At 39.2% G+C, this 21,151-nt stretch overlaps 1 protein-coding gene and 1 long non-coding RNA gene across 6 annotated transcripts in view; one reads left to right on the top strand and one right to left on the bottom strand.

The window, feature by feature from the left end:
• The window catches only part of LOC128314100 (uncharacterized), a 120,961-nt gene that overhangs the window by 85,604 nt on the left and 14,206 nt on the right, over positions 1–21,151 (bottom strand). The gene's annotated exons all lie outside the window — the stretch shown is intronic.
• RFTN2 (raftlin family member 2) overlaps positions 1–21,151 on the top strand; it is a 79,701-nt gene that overhangs the window by 52,235 nt on the left and 6,315 nt on the right. For 4 of the 5 annotated variants that reach the window (XM_053215506.1, XM_053215508.1, XM_053215507.1 and 1 more), the window contains exon 9: positions 14,074–14,152. The exons of the other annotated variant lie outside the window; for it this stretch is intronic. In XM_053215506.1, coding sequence (XP_053071481.1) covers positions 14,074–14,152 — 79 coding nt within the window. The remainder of the gene's footprint in view (positions 1–14,073; positions 14,153–21,151) is intronic. 5 annotated transcript variants of the gene reach the window in all.

Genomic DNA, 21,151 nt, shown 5'->3' with positions numbered 1-21,151 from the left:
CTCAATTCAGCAAATGCTTATTTAATGCCTACAAAAAGCATTTCACTGAACTTCTAATCTGATTTCATGGACCTTGGAGATCAGCTAATCTAATCCCCTCAAGTTATAGATGTACAAACTGTAACATCTCCTCCCCAAGGGCATGCAAGCAGAGCCAGGCAGGGGCGCAAGACCCACTCCCAGCTCAGGGCAGCTCAAAATGCCTGGAGTCAAGGGGTGCCTGGGTGGTTCAGTCGGTTGAGCATCCAACTCTGGATTTCGGCTCAGGTCATGATCTCACAGTCGGTGAATTCGAGCCCCACATCAGGCTCTCTGCTGAGTGTGGAGACTTCTAGGAGCTCTGTCTCTCCTTCCCTCTGCCCCTCCCCAGCTCGTGCTGTCTTTCTCTGAAAGTAAATAAATAAGCTTAAAAAAAAAATGTCTAGAGTGAAGACTGAGTTGATGTAACTCTGCAAACAGAACAACTCAGGCCCCTCTGTAGACCTCTTGTCCTCCCCCTCCTCACTGTGCACGCAATCCAAGGGAGGCAGGAGCCCAGGCACTGCTGCCTTCACCTCTCCCCTCTGGTAAGGTGGCTGAGCTCTCCCCTGGAGCACGAACTCATTAGCTGTTTCCACTAAAATAAACTGCCTACATTAGAACCAAAGTGCCATCACTTCACAAATACCAACCTTTCCTTTTCCCCTTTAGTCAATCGTACTTTGTTTTTTTTAGAGACAGAACGAGAGAAACCAATTAAGCCTTCTGTATAAAGAGCTTTGCTGTCCCCTGGACACAGAGATGTTCCCTCTACCTTCTTTGGCTTCCAGAAAATGATCGAGTGCCAACGTGGTCCTGCCTGGGCCAGTAACTACCTGCCAAGGACAGCACAGTACCACGTGGCCTTACCCTTTAGCGGCGTCAACTGTGGTTCAACACTCTTGAGTAATTGTCAGGTGTAGCTGAAGGAGGCAGCTCCTCCTTTCTCAGTCTCACCCACCCTGCTGCCTCCTCTGGTTCTCCCAGTTTTGCAACCTACCCCTGTCCAGTATCCCAACTTCCCCCCACACTGTAAAAACATTTGATTGGCATGGTTTTATATTAAAGCCGCATCTTCTTCAGGTGGGAAGAGAGACAAAGACTGATACAGAGTAAAGATACTCAAGCTTTAAAAGGAGGGGTTAGAAATAAACAATTAATCTGCTTTTCTTCTCCGGGATCTATTGGTAACTGTACTCAAGTTGTGAATGACAACATCCTGAAGCATTAGTTCCCAACTGTTTAAATCTGTGACATAGCTGTCAGGTCACAATACAGTGGTAATTCACAAGATTTGGTCTTTAAACGAAGCAATATGAAACACCTGGGGAGCCTATGCACCTACAAATGCTGGAGGGCCACCCCAGTGGAACAGTCAGAAGCTCTGAGGGTGAAACCATGAATCTGCACTTTCACAAGCTTCTGAAACTCGTTAACATTAGAAGAATTGTGCAGGAGGTAGTGAGAAAGGAACTCCTCTTCCCTGCCTTTCTACCCCTCATAGCCATGCCCAAGCATTGGCCTATCCCACTGCCCACTCTCCCTCAGAATAACTTGGGTATTTGGCCTTCTCATCTCTTTTTGATGGTTATCATTGGTGTGTAATTTAGGATATCATCTGGCCCATTACAGTTAGCTCTTCCTAAGAGTACTCTTGAGTTCTGAACCTTTCATGTTCCTTTATCCCCGGTGAAAAATATATTTATCATTCCTCCCTCCCATTCACTCAGGGATTCTACTCTCGTGAGTCTAAATTTTTCTTGGGATGCCTGACTGGCTCCATTGGTAGAGTATGTGACTCTTAATCTCAGGGCTGCAAGTTCAAGCCCCACACTGGGCATGGAGCTTATTTAAAATTAAAATGCAAAAAAAAAATAGTTTTGTCTTAAAGTATGAGTGACTGCTTGGGCACTGATTAGATAGCAAGCCTGCTGGGCTGGGTGCTGAGCCAGAAAACACAAGCTGAAGTTCCTTCAGCATCTCCTGCTTCTGGTTGGTTTAGGATTGAGGACAGGATTGAGACCGAGTATAATGTGAAGGGGGAGGGTTGTGGAAACCAGAGACACACTTGACTGGACCACCTTGTCCTGTATGTCAGACTGTATGAAGTCACAGGCTTCCCTGATGAGGAGAGGGCTCACTGGAACAAGGAGTAGCTGTACATTGTCTTTGAAGCAGAGATAACACCACTGCCTCTCCACTGTTCTAGATTCTCCTGTACCCCTGTTCCCCTTGAGGTGCTGTGGGGTCACAGTAGGCCTTTCACACCCTCCTTGTGAAGGCTTATCTTCATGTGTAATTAAAATAGCAAAAGGGCTAGTTGCTGGACTGCTCATAAAGCGACTGTTTCGAACAGTAAAAAAAAATGGACACAGTATAGATGTCTGTCACTAGGAATGGTGTGTGTTAAGGCTAAAAAGCTACATAGCAAATTCTAGTGAATGATTAGCTCTGGGACTATGGGTAGGAGACAGGGAAAGTGGGCGTTTCTGCTTTGTCTTTATACATTTTCTGCTATTTGACTTTCTACAAGGAATACATATTCTGTGATTTTAAAAAAAAACTAATTTTAAAGAGTAAAAAAATCAATCAATTACTAAAAAGATGTGACAGCTGTATCTGTCGTGAAGGAGCCTGTGTCTGGTTAAGCTTAAATTTAGTATATAACGAGGCTTGCACTTGGGTTATGGCAGGTCAAACTTACATACCGGGGCAAGTATAGGTTGTACAGCAGCATTAAAAAGAGGAGTAAAGACTGTCAAAGTTAGACAGAATCTTCACCTGAGTGAAGTTTAAAATGAGTTTAAAAAGCAGCATCACCATTTAGCAGGTCTCCATTTAGAATCTGCTGTTTACCCTGGATGGGAGATAGTACAGGGGCACCTGGGTGGCTCTGTCAGTTAAGTGTCTGACTCTTGATTTCAGCTCAGGTCATGATCTTAGGATTCATGGGGTCAAGCCCTATGTCCAGCTCTGTGCTGCCCATGTCTGACTCTGTGCTGCCCATGTCCGGCTCTGTGCTGGCAGTATGGAGCCTGCTTGGGATTTGCTCTCTCCCTCTGTCTCTGCCCCACCTGGTTGATTTGGGACTGAAGACAGGATTGAGACCAAAGGTGGTAAAGAAGAGGTCTCGAGTATGTGTACGCACGTGCACACTCCCTCTCTAAAAATAAATAAATAGATAAATAAACGAAAATAGTAGAAAAATACTTTTTAGCAGTAATCACCCATTTGTAACAAGGCACACTAGAACAAACAGTGTCTACTGTTCTTTTGTACTCAGGAATATTGTGCAATATTGATGTTTATTTTAATCCTTTACGTCTTGTAACTTGTGTTCTTCCAAGTGCCTGCAAGGTAGATGCTATAAGCTGAAAGTCAAGGTTCATTGTTACTATCCGGTAACAAAGATTGTTGATAAAACCGGTTTATCCTCTGCCTTCTTATTCTTGTCCAAATGTGCTATCTCTGTCAGTCACATGCTTGTCTTAGCTGCTGTAGTACACACAAAGATAGTACTCACTGTCAGTCATGTCATCTTTAAATATAAAGAAAAATACCATTTAAATACAAAAAAAAAAAAAAAAAGAAGATACCACATACAGTTCATCTTGGTCCAAGTGGAGGATAGAGCCTAAAAATTTTTAGTATAGAAGAAGAGTCTGGGATGTGAACCAAACTATTCTATAGGAACTAATCCTTTAGCAGAACCAAAATCCTGAAGTTGAAACTTCAGGATTATGCAAGCGTGATCACTCAGCCTGTCATAAATCAGGATATTTCAGAAAATGTAAATACTGTGATTCACTATATACTAAATCAGCACTGATGATTACAAGTCAGTAAAGGAGCAGAAATAAATAACATCACTATAAAGATACATAAGCTTACACATATACTCATACCCAGAAAAACAAATAACTGTCATGACCTTTCTTTCGGGGCCCACATGTCTGAAAACATGAGTTAGAACCATTGTCAGTGAAAACTTTCTTCCTTAAATATTTTCATCTTGTACACAATCATGTCTTCCTTCAGCAATTTCAACTTTTTCCCACTCTTCTATCACCTAAACCATAACTTGAGTGGTCTGTAGATAAGGTATTTTCCCTTCATTTCTTTCATTACTCAAGTATGTCATTGGATGACATAAAAATATTTTCCCAATGTGTCCTTACACTGAGGTTGTTGCTTCATCATCCTAGGCAATATCACACCACCAAGGTTGAAAGCCACATTGCCATGGAAACATGATAATGTGGTAATCAGATAACACTACATTATTCCAGGATTATTGCTGTCAGCTGTGAAAACTTGCCAGAATCCCTTCTTAATCGTTATCACTATGTAATTATACAAATGGGCCCAATCCTTTTCTTTTCAAGAAATCAACATGAAAATTGACATTAAACAATTCAGGGAAAATCTGGTAGAGGATCAAATTAGCTGAACTAGCAGCTAATATTGCTGCCCTTAAAATAATCACCAGAATAAAATGGAAGGGGAGCCAAAGTTCCCTCTGTTTGGCTCCCTCAAACCAACAAGGTCATTCCCCTCTCCCTGAATAATCATCTGGAAAGGGATGGGGGAAGGGGGCATCTTAACAGGAACCCACGGTAATTCTGATGTGCTTTCAGAAAAACACTGAAGTATAACCTTGCAGAGGGACCATGAAAGCATTTTAGAATACAATATAGAAGAAAGATATACGCCTTCATTTATATCTCAGAAGACAGAATTGAAAAGCAGGGGTTTGGGGGTACAATGAATCATGTTATACTGTTCTGAGAATATAAAAACATCTGATCCTTAAGAACAAGATCTGAATAACAAAAAGAGAAAATTGTCTTCTCACTGTGATGCTGGGAGTCCTGCTCCCTCTTCCATCTTCTGCAGCCCTTGCAGAAAAGGCTCCACAGCCTTGTGGTCACCACAGCCCAGAAGCATAAGTCTGTGAAGTCACTTGAGACACTTTCATGTACCAATGATTTCCTCTCAATCCTCAAGTGGCAGCCAAAGCAGAGCTGCATATTTACACACAGTCAGGGCAAGGCTAGGGTTTCGTGTTTAGTTCATTCTAATGTGCTTCCCTTCCCTTCCTAATTTAAATTCTGTAGAAACAGTAGGTGTAATTCCTAGTTAAGCTCATAGTAATCTTGCAGTGAGCAGCATTTTGATAAGGCCACTTTTTAAACAAGTTTATTTCTTTATTTTCAGAGACAGAGATAGAGCACGCATGAGCGGGAGGGAGGGGCAGAGAGACGGAGGGAGAGGGAATCCGAGCAGGCTCCACACTATCAGCACAGAGTCCAAGGCAGGGATGAAATCAAGAGTTGGACCCTTAACCGACTGTGCCCCAAGGCCACGTTTTTCAAAATAGTCAATTTGTCTATTGTAGATACTTCCAGTTATCACTTCCTCATCTGAACTTCAATTTTTGACATTTTGTCAGGCAGGGGGGTTGGGAGAAGCTAAACTGTGGGAGTGCTCTTTTTAGTTTTTAATACACTCATATTAATACCTGAAAAACAAATCAGGGTCATAAGCCAAAGGAACTGTGACCAAGCACATAGCTATAAAGGTGCATGCGAAAATTAATTTTATAACTTTGCTTTCAAAATGAATTTTATTTTATATTTTAAAAGCAAGAATTTACTCATTTATTTTTAAGTTGCAACATTAAACATGGCAATTAATTAATTAATTAATTAGATGATACAAAACTGATCAGAAAATACAAATTAACCTAACAATTCTGTTTCCTCTAGTCTAACTCTACAATCATAAATAAAAGCTCTTTATAAAAGTTTTTTTTTAAGTTTATTTATTTTAAGAGAGTGTGTGCATGAGTGGGGGGGTGGGGAGGGGCAGAGAAAGGGAGAGAGAGAATCCCAATCAGGCTCCATGATGTCAGCACAGAGCCCAATGCGGGACTTGGTCTCGAGATCTGAAATCATGACCTTAACCGAAATCAAGAGTCAGATGCTTAACCAACTGAACCACCCTGGTGCCCCAAGAGTATTTTTATCCCACAAATGACTAAACAGCTACAGATAAGCCACTCATTTAGAACCATTTCAGTTGTATTCAAACTGAATCACATTTTTGCATTTTATTTGAAAATGTTCTTTCAGTTCAACTCAGATATCTACTGAGTGCCTGATATGTACAAGGCAGTATTTTACTCACTCTAGAGGCTGACTCTGGCTTCCAGGAAGGAACTCATAGTTGGCTTGGAGACGCAACACCATTGCAAATAACTAATGCAGAACAGCTCATGACAAGTCCTGCAGTGGAGGTCTAGAGCATGTATTCTCAATAGGGGTGATACTGCCCCAAGGGGGTGAAAATTAGTTATAAGGGGAGGTAAAAAAATCTTAAATACTACAGTGGTTTGTGGCCCTCCAAAAGGTCACGGTACATAAACACAAACACAGCATATCTTTAGGATTAAAATTTAATGGGATTGGGGAGAATTTGGGGAGAAATATCTAAAAAGTCTTTTTTGGGGAAGCAATAATGAAGAGTTGAGTATAAAGCAGTTGAATATGCTAGAGGACTTCATTGAAGGAGGAGGGCAGATCTGCGAAAGCTGTGTGTCTGAGGGGGAACTTTAGGAAAGAACAGATCTTCTGAAAGCAGTTTTAGAGAGGAGAATACTCCCTGTGGCAAATAGGACTAACTATTTACTATTCTGTTTCATCTCATGTAGCAGCACTAGTCTGTAGGTAGTGGCTGCCTGGAACACTATAAAACCAAGGATTCTGACACTAGAACCAGGCTCAGCAAAAAAGAATGCAGTGATCAATCAATTAGTGATGCCTGCTATGTGCATAGAAGGTAGAAAGTTGAAGTATGGGTACCACAAATTATTTCCTTCCTCTGGAAATCTTAAGCAAAAACACAGGAAAATGCAAGATATATTCCAGGGAAAGTTAGTACAGGTGAATGAATTCCTAAAGACCTCTTCTAATCAAACCCAAAGAATTCAAGACTGATTTTTTACCAAAGAATAAATGTGAAAGGGGAGGGATCATTTTTATCATGTGTAAATCTACAACCATTCTCCTTCATGTCACCATTACCTGTACTCATAAAACAATTTTTCTTAAATATACAAGTATAAAGTGCACAAAACACAAATGGGTATAATTGTAAACACTTGTGTAGTTTCTACTGGACAAGAAACAATATCAGAACCTTGAAAGCACTCCACGTATTTCCCCATCACATCTACTCCCTTCACTCAAGAGTTAACATCCCAACTTTTAGGATAATCACTTCCTTGCTTTGCCCAAGAGTTTTATCACTCTTGCATGTGTATCTAAACTGTATGCAGTTCAGTTTTGCCTGTATTTGAATTTTACACAAATGGAATTTTATGTTTGGCTCCAATGGTTGATTATGACAAGCAGCGCTATCCTGAACATGAGCAGGGATCCTAGTGCACACGGGCATGAGTTTCTCAAGCGAATAGATCTGGAAGTGGTGTTGCTGGGTCATAGGGCATTTCTTTAGCTTTATTAGATAAATGCCAGACTCTTTCCAAATAGAATGTTGCAGTTTACACTCCTAACAGCAGAATATGAAGTTCCCATTGCTCCTACAAAAAATATTGTCAGATTTTTAAATTTTGCCATCCTAGTGCGTATACAGTATGATGTCGGTATGGTTTTAATTTGTATTTACCTAGTTACTACTGAGATTGAGCACATTTTCATATGTTTATTGGCCATTTGGATGTTTCTTTTGTAAAGCACCTATTTAAATCTTTTGCCCAATGTTGTCCTTATAAATAACTTCCTGCAAAAATAACCTAAAAGCTTAAATACCACTAAAGATGTTATCAAACTGTGATAGAACTGCTTTTTAATTTTGTTTTTGTTGCTTGCTTGTTTTAAGTAGTGCTGTTCACTCTTAACTGAATTCATGGGGAGATTTTTTTTTTTTAATGTTTATTTATCTTGAAAGAGAGCACAAGTGGGAGAGGGGCAGAGAGAGAGGGAGAGAGAGGATCCCAAGCAGGCTCCACGCTGTGAGCACAGAGCCCAACATGGGGTTCAATCTCACAAACCATGAGATCATGACCTGAGCCAAAATCAAGAGTCCGACATTTAACCAACTGAGCCAGCCAGGTGCCCCCAAAGGGGGAATTTTTTTAAGGAAAAGCTTTCAATGATCCATCTTATATGTGGTGCTTAAATGCCGAGAGTCAAGAACTTGCCCTCTCTCCTTCTCTCACCATGCGAACACCGGGACCTGTGTGGTCTGTTTAAATAATCTAATTGGCCCAGAAGAAAATGAACACTTGTTTTTATTTTCTTCACTATTCTCCACTACAACCCCTGCACATTATAAGCTGAAAGTATTCATTTGGGAGAAGCTACATAAAAATCTGAACTTTTGCAAAGTAGTCTATGCTTATCCATTCATTATAAAGTGTTCCAGCAGAATGGAATTAAATTAGGCCACTCTTCTCTGTAGTCAGAGCTTTACTGAATTCATTCTACACTTGTTGTAGAGATAGTATGGTGTTGTGGGAAATAGAGAAGACCCAAGACAAAACTCTTAAAAACTCTGAGTCTCAATTTCCTTATCCATATAATGGATAAAATAATATCTTCTCTGCCCACCTCAAAGGGCTATCATAAGAGGGGCGCCTGACCAGCTCTGTCGGTGGAGCATGTGACTCTTGATCTCTGGGTTCTAGGTTCAAGCCCCACATTGGGTGTAAAGATTACTTAAATATCAAGCCTTTTTAAAAAGGGGGGTGGCTATCATAAGAAGCAAAAGTGCTCATTAACAAGGAAAATAGTGTACCAAAAGCACTACACAAATCCAAGTTACCCTTCTTCTTTTAACCTATATTTATTTTTGAGAGAGAGAGACAGTGTGAGCAGGAGAGGGGCAGAGAGAGAGGGAGACACAGAATCCGAAGCAGGCTCCAGGCTCCGAGCTGTCAGCACAGAGCCCAAATTCACGAACCGTGAGACCATGACCTGAGCCAAAGTCAGTCGCTCAACCGACTGAGCCACCCCGGCGCCCCTCCAAGTTACCCTTCTTACTTTAGTCCATGAGATCTTCTGTTGTTGGGAAGCTAGTCTCTTTCTTAGTAGTCTGTTGATGCCATAGCAAACCTCTCTCCTTTAAACAACACCCAAATAGAAAGTCTTCTTTTTGCTTTCATATGAAAGGCATAGAAGAAGGTAGGGAAGAGAGAAGGAAACATTTATAAAGCATCTACTGTGCTCCAGGATCTGTGCTAAGAACTTTACTTCCATCACCTCACAGATATTGTTTGGACCACCTGTTTTACAGAAGAGAAATGGGAGACTCAGAAACTCTGAGTAACTAGCTCAGCATCACATGGCTAGTAAGCAGCAAAACTCAGATGGAAACCCAGCATTGGTCTGACTCTAAAGTCATATACATGCTGTTTCCCCCACACTCAACATCCTCTCCAATAAATATATCACAGAAAAAGGATGTGTCCCCACATTTTGTAGTGTAAAGCTGTAGAGCTGGTCAAAAACTCATTTTCTTCCCCATCTGTGGCCTGATTCCTTACACTTATGCTCACTCCCCAGACCCTATAGTAGTGCATGCCCACATTAAGAGGTGAGCATAATACCAAGACAAAGAGCAAAAGAGCCCATGTCCCAGGACAACAGCAATACTGGTGGCCTCTTCTGCTTCTTCTAGGTCCACACCTGCCCTCTGGTGTTTGTCTGATTCTAGGTGTGAACCTGACAGTGACTCAGGCTTTACCCTTTCACTCTACTTCGCCTGGTTCAGTCTGGTGAGATGCGTGGATCTGACACTGGCTTCTCCCACCAACTGCATTTTCCGCTAGGCCTCACAGATCCGACCTTTGTTTTATCTCCTTCAGTTTGGACCAATGCCTCAGGTCGCACATGGACTTTGGCCTCTAGAGTCATGATACTTTCCTGGTCCTTCTGTACTAATGACCCTCCTTTCCCTTCCCCCATCTGGGCCCTTTTATAGTCACCCTGCTCCCCATCATTGCCTGCAGGGAACTTAGCCTCTCCAGGCCTGAAGTGGCTGACCCGTCCCTCATGCTGACAGTGGCACAAGGGATTATTTGCTGCCCTCAGAAAGGAAGAACTAGTGGATGGTTTTACACCTTTGCAGACTATTTCCTTGGCCAGTTTATCCTTGAAGCTTATGCTCTTGACCAACACAGGTTGTGCCAGAACTCTTTCAGCACTTCTGTGAAAATCTGCCATTTCTCAGAAGCCGTGTTCATTTTCTATGACATCAAAGCATGACTGCCCACTAATAATAGTCTGGAAGAGGATGTGAAGAGTTTTAAATTCCTCTCAGAAAAACACCAAGTTACTCAGTTAACTAACACTTTTTGGATGAAAATTGCTGTAGGGAATAGGAGATGTAGGCCCTGTCCTCTGAGTATCCAGGGCATGCGAACCCTCCCTGGTCAAGTAATGACACCACCAGTCAAATCCTTTCAGAAACTGTGCTACAGGACAAATATCCTATCCCAGCTCAGCAGACAGAATTACCTCCAGAGCCACTGAGGCTGTGAGGCACTCACCCTTTCAGATAGTTGTTGTTCTGTCAGGCTTCTGTCCCTTAGTTCTACCATGCTTAGATTCTCTAAACCAAAAGGAGGTCCATGTCTCACAGATGTTCTGAAAATAGCAGGACCTATTTTCTTTTTTATTTTTCAAGTTTAAATTCTAGTTCATTAACATACAATGCAATATTAGTTTCAGGAGTAGAATTTAGTGATTCATCATTTACATACAACACCCAGGGCTTGTCACTAGTGCCCTCCTTAACACCCATCACTCTTCTAGCCCATCCCCCACCCACCTCCCTCCATCAACCCTCAGTTTGTTCTCTGTATTTAAGAATCTCTTACCGTTTGTTTCCCTCTCTTTTTTTCCCCTTTCCCATATGTTCATCTGTTTTGTTTCTTAAATTCTACATATGAGTGAAATCATACATTTGTCTTTCTCTGACTTACTTCGCATAGCATAATATACTTTAGCTCCATCCACGTCATTGCAAATGGCAAGATTTCATTCTTTTTTTTTTAATGCTTATTTATTTTTGAGAGAAAGAGATAGCAGGAGTCAGGGAGGGGCAAAGAGAGAGGGAAGGAGGATCTAAAGCAGGCTCTGCACTGTCAGCGGTGAGCCTGATGTGGAGCTCCAACTCACAAACTGGGAGATCATGACCTGACCTGAAGTCATCCACTCAACCGACTGAGCCACCCAGGTGTCCCAAGATTTCATTCTTTTTGATGGCTAAGTAATATTCCATCATATATATATATATATATATATATATATATATATATATGCATGCCAAACCTTCTTTCCATTTATCAGTCCGTGGACATTTAGGCTCTTTCCACAGTTCTGCTACTGTTGATAATTAGTAGCACATATTTTAAATCAGAATGGCCTTAGGGTGCCTGGCTGGCTCAGTCAGAAGAGCATGCAACTCTTGATCTCTGGGTTGTGAGTTCAAGCCTCATGTTGGGTACAGAGATTTACTCAAATAAATAAACTTAAAAATAATTGAAAAATAAAACTTAACACTGTAAAAAAAAATCAGAATGGCCCTCAGAAAACTAGGGACATAGCAATCTCAGACATATTTCAAACTGAAGAACTTGTTCTAAGGACCTCCCCAAGAGATGGGAAGATGCTGACCTTCCACAGCCTTATCTGGGCATGTGAAGACTGTCCTGTTACAGTCAGCAGAGAAGCTATCTCTGCATTTACTATTTTACCCCATTAGTAAAGGTTGAGAAGCCTGCTCTAAGTCAAACATCACATCCTAGGACATTCAGATTTCATGTATATTCACATCCTATAATGTGTTGGAAAGAACTCACTCCAGGGTCACTCACAATCCCTACCTTGACCTTCTCCTGCTTTCTATTCAAGAAGAGTAATTCTGCCCTGATGGTTTCTCATCTTTCCATAGCTCGAGGCCTGGTCCTCTCATGGGTTTCTCTACCTGAATCACACACTTTGACCATTACCCAGAAATGTCCTCTGTATTCTCGGGTATCCTCTCCCTCCCTTGACTTTTCTCTCTGGAAGGGATTTTTGATTCTGGGACATTTCCCTCCCACTTAACTCCACCCTACATTTCATTAAACAGATAGAAAAAGTAGACGGAAATCACATTTGTTGTACTTCTTCTAGTGGCAGGCACAGTGAAGGTGTTCATGCACATCAACATATCTATCCTTCACAAAGTCATGATAGGAAATGAAGTGCAGAGAGTCTAAAATTTTGCCAAATTTTACCAGCTATTAGGTGGTCTCATCAGCTATTATGGTAGAGTTGGGATTGAACCCAGGAACTCTTAGACTCCAAAGCCTCAGCCTTTTCCAGCATATTCTGTACCTCCCAAACAGACAGCCTATTCTGTACACTGCTAGTTCCTTCCCTGTATGCCTGTGTCATAACCCATGTGTCCTAATGATTGTCGCCAAAAGTTACAATATACAGTTGACCCTTGAACTACATGGGTTTGAATTGCACAGGTCCACTTATAAGCAGGTTTGTTTTGATAAATATAGTACAAAACTGTAAATGTATTTTCTCTTCCTTATTATTTTCTTCACGACATTTTCTTTTCTCTAGTTTACTTTATTGTAGGAATACAGTATATGATACACACCACATACAAAATATGTGTTGATTGTTTATATAATCAGTAAGGCTCCTAGTCGACAGCAGGCTATTAGTAGTTAAGTTTTGGGGTAACCAAAAGTTATACATGGATTTTTGACTGTGGCAGGGAGGGGGTTAATGCCCCTAACCCCCTCGTTGTTCAAGGGTCAACTGTACTTCATACCAAGTCTTTTCTTCTAATCGAAGATAAGATCAAACTAAAATGAGATTAGACTAGAAGCATTCTTTTAAAAATAAAAATAAAAAAGCAGCAGTCTCTCAGGAACACTCTGGGGGAAATTTTGCAGTTTCTCAAAATTCAACAGTATCAGTAAACTGGGGATTTTCAAATGGTGTGGGGCTGACATATACCACTAGGGCCAGAGTTTCAATGTTGCGTTTGTTTTCCAGAAAAAGAGCTCAGCATAAAATGCAGCTAATAGTGAGGTTTTGTTTGGGTTTTTTGCATAATAAAAGTCGTAACTGAGCAACATTAGCTACAGACACTCCTCCCCATAAATCCATGGAGACTGTGAAAAGCATTTCAGAGAAATACAAACCCCAAGTAGTCTTTGGCAAGGGGTAATTTGCCATGATGATAGTTAAATAAGGAGAATACTGAGTAGCTGACTACAAAGAAGCATCTGAAAATAAAACTAGCTGTGGCTCAAGTCCTTCAATTGAAAATGTATATACAATCTCTCACATGTGGCAGCCCAAATTGGTCTCTTCTTTTTATAAGGCAAATTTGACAATGCATACCAAGAAGCTTAAATCATACCCTTTTGACCTAATAATCCTACTCCTAAGAATTTATCTCAAGGAAATAAGTCATAAGAATAAGGAAGACTATACATATTTTATAGCAACATTATTTAAAAGTAGCAAAAAAACTGGAAACAACCTAATTTTCCAGTCACATAGGAAAGACTTAATACATTTTAGTATCTTAATTCTTTGAGATAATCTGAAGCTATTAAGAATACGATCACCAGTGCACAAACAAGAAAAGGGTGTTCAGTGAAAAGTATAGAACACAGAAATGCAAATATGTAGTGGTTACAGACCTGCAGAAATTCACATGTTGATAAAGAAGATTAGGAGGGGGCAAAAGAAGATAAAATAGTTACGTTAGCACATTGAGATTACAACTTTTAAACAAATTTTTCTTTTGTAATGACTGTATTCATTTTTTAGGCATTTTTTCTTGTTTTTCCTTAGGAATCAAATAGAATCATATTTATATAGAATCATATTTATAATCATTTTTGAATAAGAAGATTATTTTACAAAGAATACAGGTGGAATATTCTAGCCAAGTACGAAATATAGAGGATTACTAATTCTCAAATACTAATGCTATTGTTTTAATTTGCAGTGAAGGGAATTTGGCTACAAAGCAGGTTGTGTTCCTTCAGAGACCAGTTATGTGGAATTCAGCTGCTCAAACACCAGAAGTGAGTAAAACTGATGCTTTTTTTTTTTAAGTTTATTTATTTATTTTGAGAGAGAGAGAGTGCACACACTCAAAGTTGGGCTCGAGCGGAAGAGGGGCAGAGAGAGAATCCCAAGCGGTGGTGTGGAGCCCAACACTGGGCTCAGTCCCACGAACGTGAGAGCATGACCTGAGCCAAAATCAAGAATCAGACACTTAACCAACTGAGTCCCAGGTGTCCCAGTGCTTTATTAACCAAATGTTCTATGGAAGCATTTAATCCTTAAACTCACGTTGTAATTCTAAATGGTGAATACAGATGAGGAAATGTGGACGCGATATGGAAATAGTCTCCAAAACAACATAACAACAAAGGAAACGTGCCAGTAACAGGTGACATGAGACAGTTCCAAAGGGGATCAAAATATGTTACCCCCAAATTTGCCACTTTGGCAAAGGATTATTTTGAGCTGAAGGTAATTAAGAAACACAGACATAGGAGTAACTTTCTACCCTCTCCCTTTCTCATAAAAACAGGGCATAAATTTCCCTTTTTAAAGTTAACGTAAGGGTACCTGGCTGGCTCAGTCGGTAGAGCAGGTGACTCTTGTATTGTTATTTCAACCCCCACATTGGGTGTAGAGATTACTTAAAATTAAAATCTTTTTTAAAAAAAGGTAACATAAATTTCCATTTGTAAAGTTGTCCTCCTCTCCTATACCAGGAAGAGGAGAAGACTCCTAATCACTAGAGATGATTCCTCACTGGAGATAGTACTGACTTGGGTCTACATAAATAAATCTTACTAAAATAACCTTGATCTTCCCTTAGGTTCCCCATATACTTACCTTTCCACAATTTGCTGCCCATAGAAGCTCAAAACCCTGTTCCTTTGTCTAGTCACTTCTCCACAATCTATCATCGTTTGTTGAAATCATGTATAAGCTTTCAGTCTAACTGTCTCTTTGGGTTTTCACTTTTTCTCTGTGAAGCCCCATGTACATCCAAAATAAATCTTTTCTCCTGTTAATCTATCTTTTGTTAGTTTAATTTGTAGGCCTCAGGTACTGAAATAAGAGGGTAAAGGAAAAGTTTTTTGGAAGTGGGTGTGCCTAATATTGCAACACACCTGTGCAATCTTCTCTGTCTTGACCTCTGAAGCTACTTTTTTTCATTCTTAATTTTAGCTTTTATTTATTATTTTATTTTTAATATTGACGTATAGTTGACATAGGTTATATTAGTTTCAGGTGCACAACTTAGCGATTCAGCAATTCTATACATTATGCAGTGATTACCACCGTAAGTGTAGTTACCATCTGTCACCAGACAACATTATTACAATGTTATTGACTCTCTTTCCTATGTTGTACTTTCCATCTTTATGACTTACTTACTTTATAGCTGGAGTTTATACCTTAATCACCTTCACCTATTTTGCCCGTCCTTCCACCCCTTTCTCACTGTCAACCACCAATTTGCTTTCTGTATTTATTATTCTCTGTGTTTTAAATTTTTTGTTTGTTTTGTTTTTTAGATTCCACATATAAGTGAAATCATATGATATTGTCTTTGACTTATCTTACTTAGCATTATACTCTCTACATCTATCCATGTTGTTGCTAATGGCAAGACTTTGTTCTTTTTTATGGCCAAGCAATATTCCATTGTGTGTGTATACCACACCTTCCTTATCTATTCATTTATCAGTGGACGCTTGGGTTGCTTCCATACCTTGGCTATTGTAAATAATGCTGCAATAGACATAGGGGTACATATCTCTTTTTGAATTAGTGTTTTCGTATTTGTGGGGTAAATGCCCAGAAGTGGAATTACTGGATCATAATGGTATTTCTATTTTTAATTTTTTGAAGAACCTCCATACAGTCTTCCACAGTGGCTACACCAATTTACACTCCTACCAACAATGCACAAGGATTCCTTATTCTCCACATCCTTGCCAATTTGACTCGTGTGTGGCTTTGAGTTCTACTTCCCTGATGGTGAATGTTGAGCCATCTTTTTATGTGTGTGTTGGACATCTATATGTCTTCTTTGGAGAAATGTCTGTTCAGGTCCTCTGCCCATTTTTTAATCACACTTTTATTATTATTTTTTTTTTTTGGTGTTGAGTTGTATGCATTCTTTATATATTTTAGATGTTAACTTCTTATCCTATATATCATTTGTAAATATCTTCTCCCTCTAAGTAGGTTGCCTTTGCATTTTGTCGATGATTTCCTTTGCTGTGCTAAAGCTTTCTAGTTTGATGTAATCCCAATAGTTTATTTTTGCTTTTGTTATCCTTGCTTGATGAGACATATCCAGGAAAATGTTGTTAAGATCAACGTCCAAGAGATGATTGCCTATGTTTTCTTTTAGAAGTTTGTATGGTTTCAGGTCCTACATTTAGGTCTTTAATCCATTTTGAGTTTAAGACCTTTACTTTTAGAATCTGGTTTTTTATTTCACAGATATGTTTTAATCAATTTTCCAGATAGCTTGAGAATTTTTTTAAGAAAGTGAAAAGGCAAACCATGGATTAGGAGGAAAAAAACCTTGAAATCACATATATGACAGAGAACTTGTATCTTGAATGTACCAAGAACTCTAAAAACTGAACAAACAACTCTAAAAAATAGCATAGAGACTTGGACACCTCACCAACAAGGATGTAGATGAGAAATACGCATTTAAAAAGTCATTTAAATCATTAGCCATTAGGGAAATGCAATGAAAACCATAATGAGATACTACTCTGCACCATTGAGAATGACTAAAATAAAAAATACTGACAATACCAAGAACTAGCAAAGGAGAAGGGCAATTGGAACATTCAAACAAAGCTAGTAGAAATGCAGAATGATACAACCACCTTGGAAAAACAATTGGCAACTTCTTTTGAGGTTAAACACACACTTACAATATGACCCAGCAAAACCACTCTTGAGTATTCACCCTAGAGAAATAGAAATTGAAATATAAATGGAACAGAAATGTTTATGTCAGTTCTATTCATAATCTCCAAAAACTGGAAACAATTCAAGTGTCTTCAACAGGTGAATGGATAAACAACTATGGTACATTCATACAATAAAATACCACTCAGAAATAAAAATGAATGAAATAATTATATACACAAGGAGTTGAATTAATTGCAAAAGCATGCTGATTAAAAGAAGTCAGTTTCAAAAGGTTACAGACTGAAAATTTTACCAAAAAAAAAGGTAACCTACTGAATTGGAGGAGATATTTGCAAAAGACATATCTGATAAAAGGTTACTATCCAAAATATATATAAAGAACCTACACAACTTAACACACGCACAAAAACAAATAATCCAATTAAAAATGGGCAGAAGACTGACATTTCTCCAAAGAAGCATACAGATGTCCCACACACACATGGAAAGATGCTCAACATCACTCATCATCAGGGAAATGCAATCAAAGCCACAGTGAGAGATGGCCTCATACCAGTCAGAATGGCTAATATAAAAAAGATAAGAAATAACAAGTATTGGCAAGGATGTGAAGAATAAGGAATCCTTGTGCACTATTGGTGGGAGTATAAATTGGTGCAGCCTCTGTGGAAAACTGTATGGAAGTTCCTCAAAAACTTAAAAATAGAAATACCATTATGATCCAGTAATTCCACTTCTGGGCATTTACCCCACAAATATGAAAACACTAATTCAAAAAGAGATATGTACCCCTATATCTATTGCAGCATTGTTTACCATAGCCAAGATATGGAAGCAACCTAAGTGTCCATCAATAGATGAATAGAGAGAGAAGGTGTGGTATATACATACAATGGAGTATTACTCAGCCATAAAAAAGAACAAAGTCTTGCCATTAGCAACAACATGGATAGATCTTGACAGTATGATGCTAAGTGAAATAAGTCTGAGAAAGACAAATGTTGTATGATTTCACTCATAAGTATAATTTAAGAAACAAAACAAATGAACAAAGAAAAAAAGAGACAAACAAAAAAACAGGCTCCTATATATAGAGAACAAACCGGTGGTTAGCAGAGGAGAGGCTGGGGGAAGGGGGATGGATGAAATAGATGATGCGGGTTAAGAGTACACTTATCAAGGGAGGCGAGGGTGGGTGGTGGGTGTTGGGGAGGGCACCTGTTGGGATGAGCACTGGGTGTTGTATGGAAACCAATTTGACAATAAATTTCATATTTAAAAAAAGAGTACACTTATGATGAGCACTGAGTAATGTATACAATTGTTGAATCACTGTTTGTACACCTGAAATTAATATAGCTCTGTGTGTTAATCATATTGCAATTTAGAAATAATAAAAAATATTCCATTTATATGACAGTCTCAAAGAGATAATGATATAATGTGGAGAACAGTTCAGTGGTTGCTAGGAATTAGGGATTTGGGGAAGGGAAGTGATAAAGGGATCACACAGGGAGTTTGCAAGAGGTAATAAAACTGTTACATGTCCTATTATAGTTACACAAAACTATACATAAGTGTTGAAATTTATAGAACTATACACTTTTAGTATATAATAATTTTTTTTATTTTTTTTAACATTTATTTATTTTTGAGACAGAGAGAGACAGAGCATGAATGGAGGGAGGGTCAGAGAGACAGGGAGACATAGAATCAGAAGCAGGCTTCAGGTTCTGAGCTGTCAGCACAGAGCCCAACGCGGGGCTTGAACTCACGGACCACGAGATCACGACCTGAGCCGAAGTCGGATGCTTAACCGACTGAGCCACCCAGGCACCCCTAGTATATAATAATTTAAAAATTAAAAGATTGCTTTATAAATCACACAGACTAAATTTTTTATGTCTTTGTCCTTCATTAAAGACTGTCCTTGGGTAATGAAATTCTTATGAAGTAAGGCTACACAGGATGATAAACCAAGGTCTTTCTGTCTTGTTCCTTTCATCTATTTGTATTTTTCTTTATTTTGGAGAGAGGCCTCTAAATAAATTCAATTATTTTACATTCAGTAGAATAAAAGACTCCAACCAGGATTTTACCTCCATCTATTAAAATGTTCCCAACTTTTCTTCCAAAATATTTTTCTTAACTTTTTTGTTTCTTTTGAATACTCAAAATTCATTGATTTTTTTTTACCTAAAAGTCTCTATTGCAGTTAAATTCTTCAGCCCACTTCCCTTTGATAATTATTTAAAAGAAACAAAGGTCATTTAAAAGTATTTAGTTTCCACTAATTCAGAATAGAGTTTCCATTCTGTGGTGTTCTTAGGAGTAGAAAACAAAACATGAAAAGGATGCCAGGGGATAGTGTGTGTGTGTGTGTGTGTGTGTGTCACAATCTGCAAGCCTCCGTGTCCTCATCCGTAAAAGATGGACAACATTGGTACTTACCACAGGATTGTGAGGAGGATTCAGTGAGAAAACATGTAGTGGCCTTGCCACATTGCCTTGTCATGAGAAGTGAAATGTTGCTTTTGTTTTCAGTAGGAATGTTTTTCTTTCAATACTAGATGATTAATCACTACTAACTCTATGGAGAAATTGAAGAAGAATCTAGAAATGCCTAACGACCCTCCATTTTCTACAGCTAAAAATTGCTTTCAGCTAGTATGCAGGAATTCTTTTTTTTAATTTGTTTTAACTTTTTTTTTTTTTTTTGAGAGAGAGAGAGAGGGAGGGGCAGAGGGAGAGAGAGAGAGAATCTTTTTAATTTTTTTTAATGTTTTTATTTATTTTTGAGACAGAAAGAGACAGAGCATGAGCAGGGGAGGGGCAGAGAGAGAGGGAGACACAGAATCTGAAGCAGGCTCCCTGAGCTGTCAGCACAGAGTCCAACGCGGGGCTTGAACTCACGGACTGTGAAATCATGACCTGAGCCGAAGTCAGACGCTTAACCGACTGAACCACCCAGGCGCCGAGAGAGAGAGAGAGAGAGAGAGAGAGAGAGAGAGAGAGAGAGACAGTCTTAAGAAGGGTCCACATTTAGCATAGAGCCCAATGAGTGGCTTGATCCCACAAACCTGGGATCATGACCTGAGCACAAATCAAGAGTAGGACGCTCAACCAACTGAGCCATCTAGGTGCCCCGGGAATGTTTTTTGATGTTCTAAAAAACATATGTATATATGAGAAATATAGCACAATTATCAACAAGTTTAGAATTAGGTAGTGAGTATATGGTGTTTGTTGTACTGTCCTTTAAACTTTCTGTATACTTGAAATTTTTCTTAATATGAAAGTTGGGGAAAATTAAGCTGAAAAGCATTAGTCACCCAACAGCTTATTCATTCATTATTAATTGGTAACTAGTTACTAAGATGCTATACCAAAAAAGACCCATAAGGAATGATTTAAACACAACAGAAGGGTCTCTCTGTCATCATAGTCTGAAGCTGAGCAGGTCCTCTAGGGTGGGGCGAGGCTCTGCTTCATGACAGGTCAGCTCTGCTGCCCTCCACATTTGGCTTCTGCCTCTGGACCCAGGGCTGCTGCCACAGTTGTTGCTGTGTTCAGCCTGCAAGAAGCAGGAAAGAGGAGTCCCAGGCATGCTTCTAAGGCACTGACCCCCAAGTCACGTATTTCTTCTCACATCCTATTGACCTGAACTTATTTATGTCACCACAGGTATCTGCAAGGGAGACTGGGAAATGTAATCTGGGAAACCGGGAGTTGGTAACATGGTGAAATAGCACATGGCCAGCTCAAAACTGCAAGGCACTGCCAGGAGGAGTTCTGTTATTAAAAGAAAAATGGAGAGAATAGATCCTGGGGAGACAGGAGTTTAATTTTAATGGTTTCCATTTTAATTTATTTTTCTTCTTGAGAGCAAAATAATATTCAAATAATATTCTTATCTTTAAATATATCTCAAAATGAATGATTTCAAGAGGTAAAGACTTCTTGGACACATCTGTTGAATCAGTTCTCTAACACAAACCAAGAAGTGAAGGAGCAGCAGCCAGAAAAATGTTCTAAATCAGATCTTTTCCAAGGTAGCTACAATCAAATCATATATGAATACTAAGAAATATTAATGT

This window comes from Acinonyx jubatus, chromosome C1 (assembly GCF_027475565.1).
Source record: "Acinonyx jubatus isolate Ajub_Pintada_27869175 chromosome C1, VMU_Ajub_asm_v1.0, whole genome shotgun sequence".
Lineage (NCBI taxonomy): Eukaryota > Metazoa > Chordata > Mammalia > Carnivora > Felidae > Acinonyx > Acinonyx jubatus.
The sequence above is the reverse complement of the archived record's forward strand: the minus strand, read 5'-3'. Positions and strand labels throughout refer to the sequence as shown.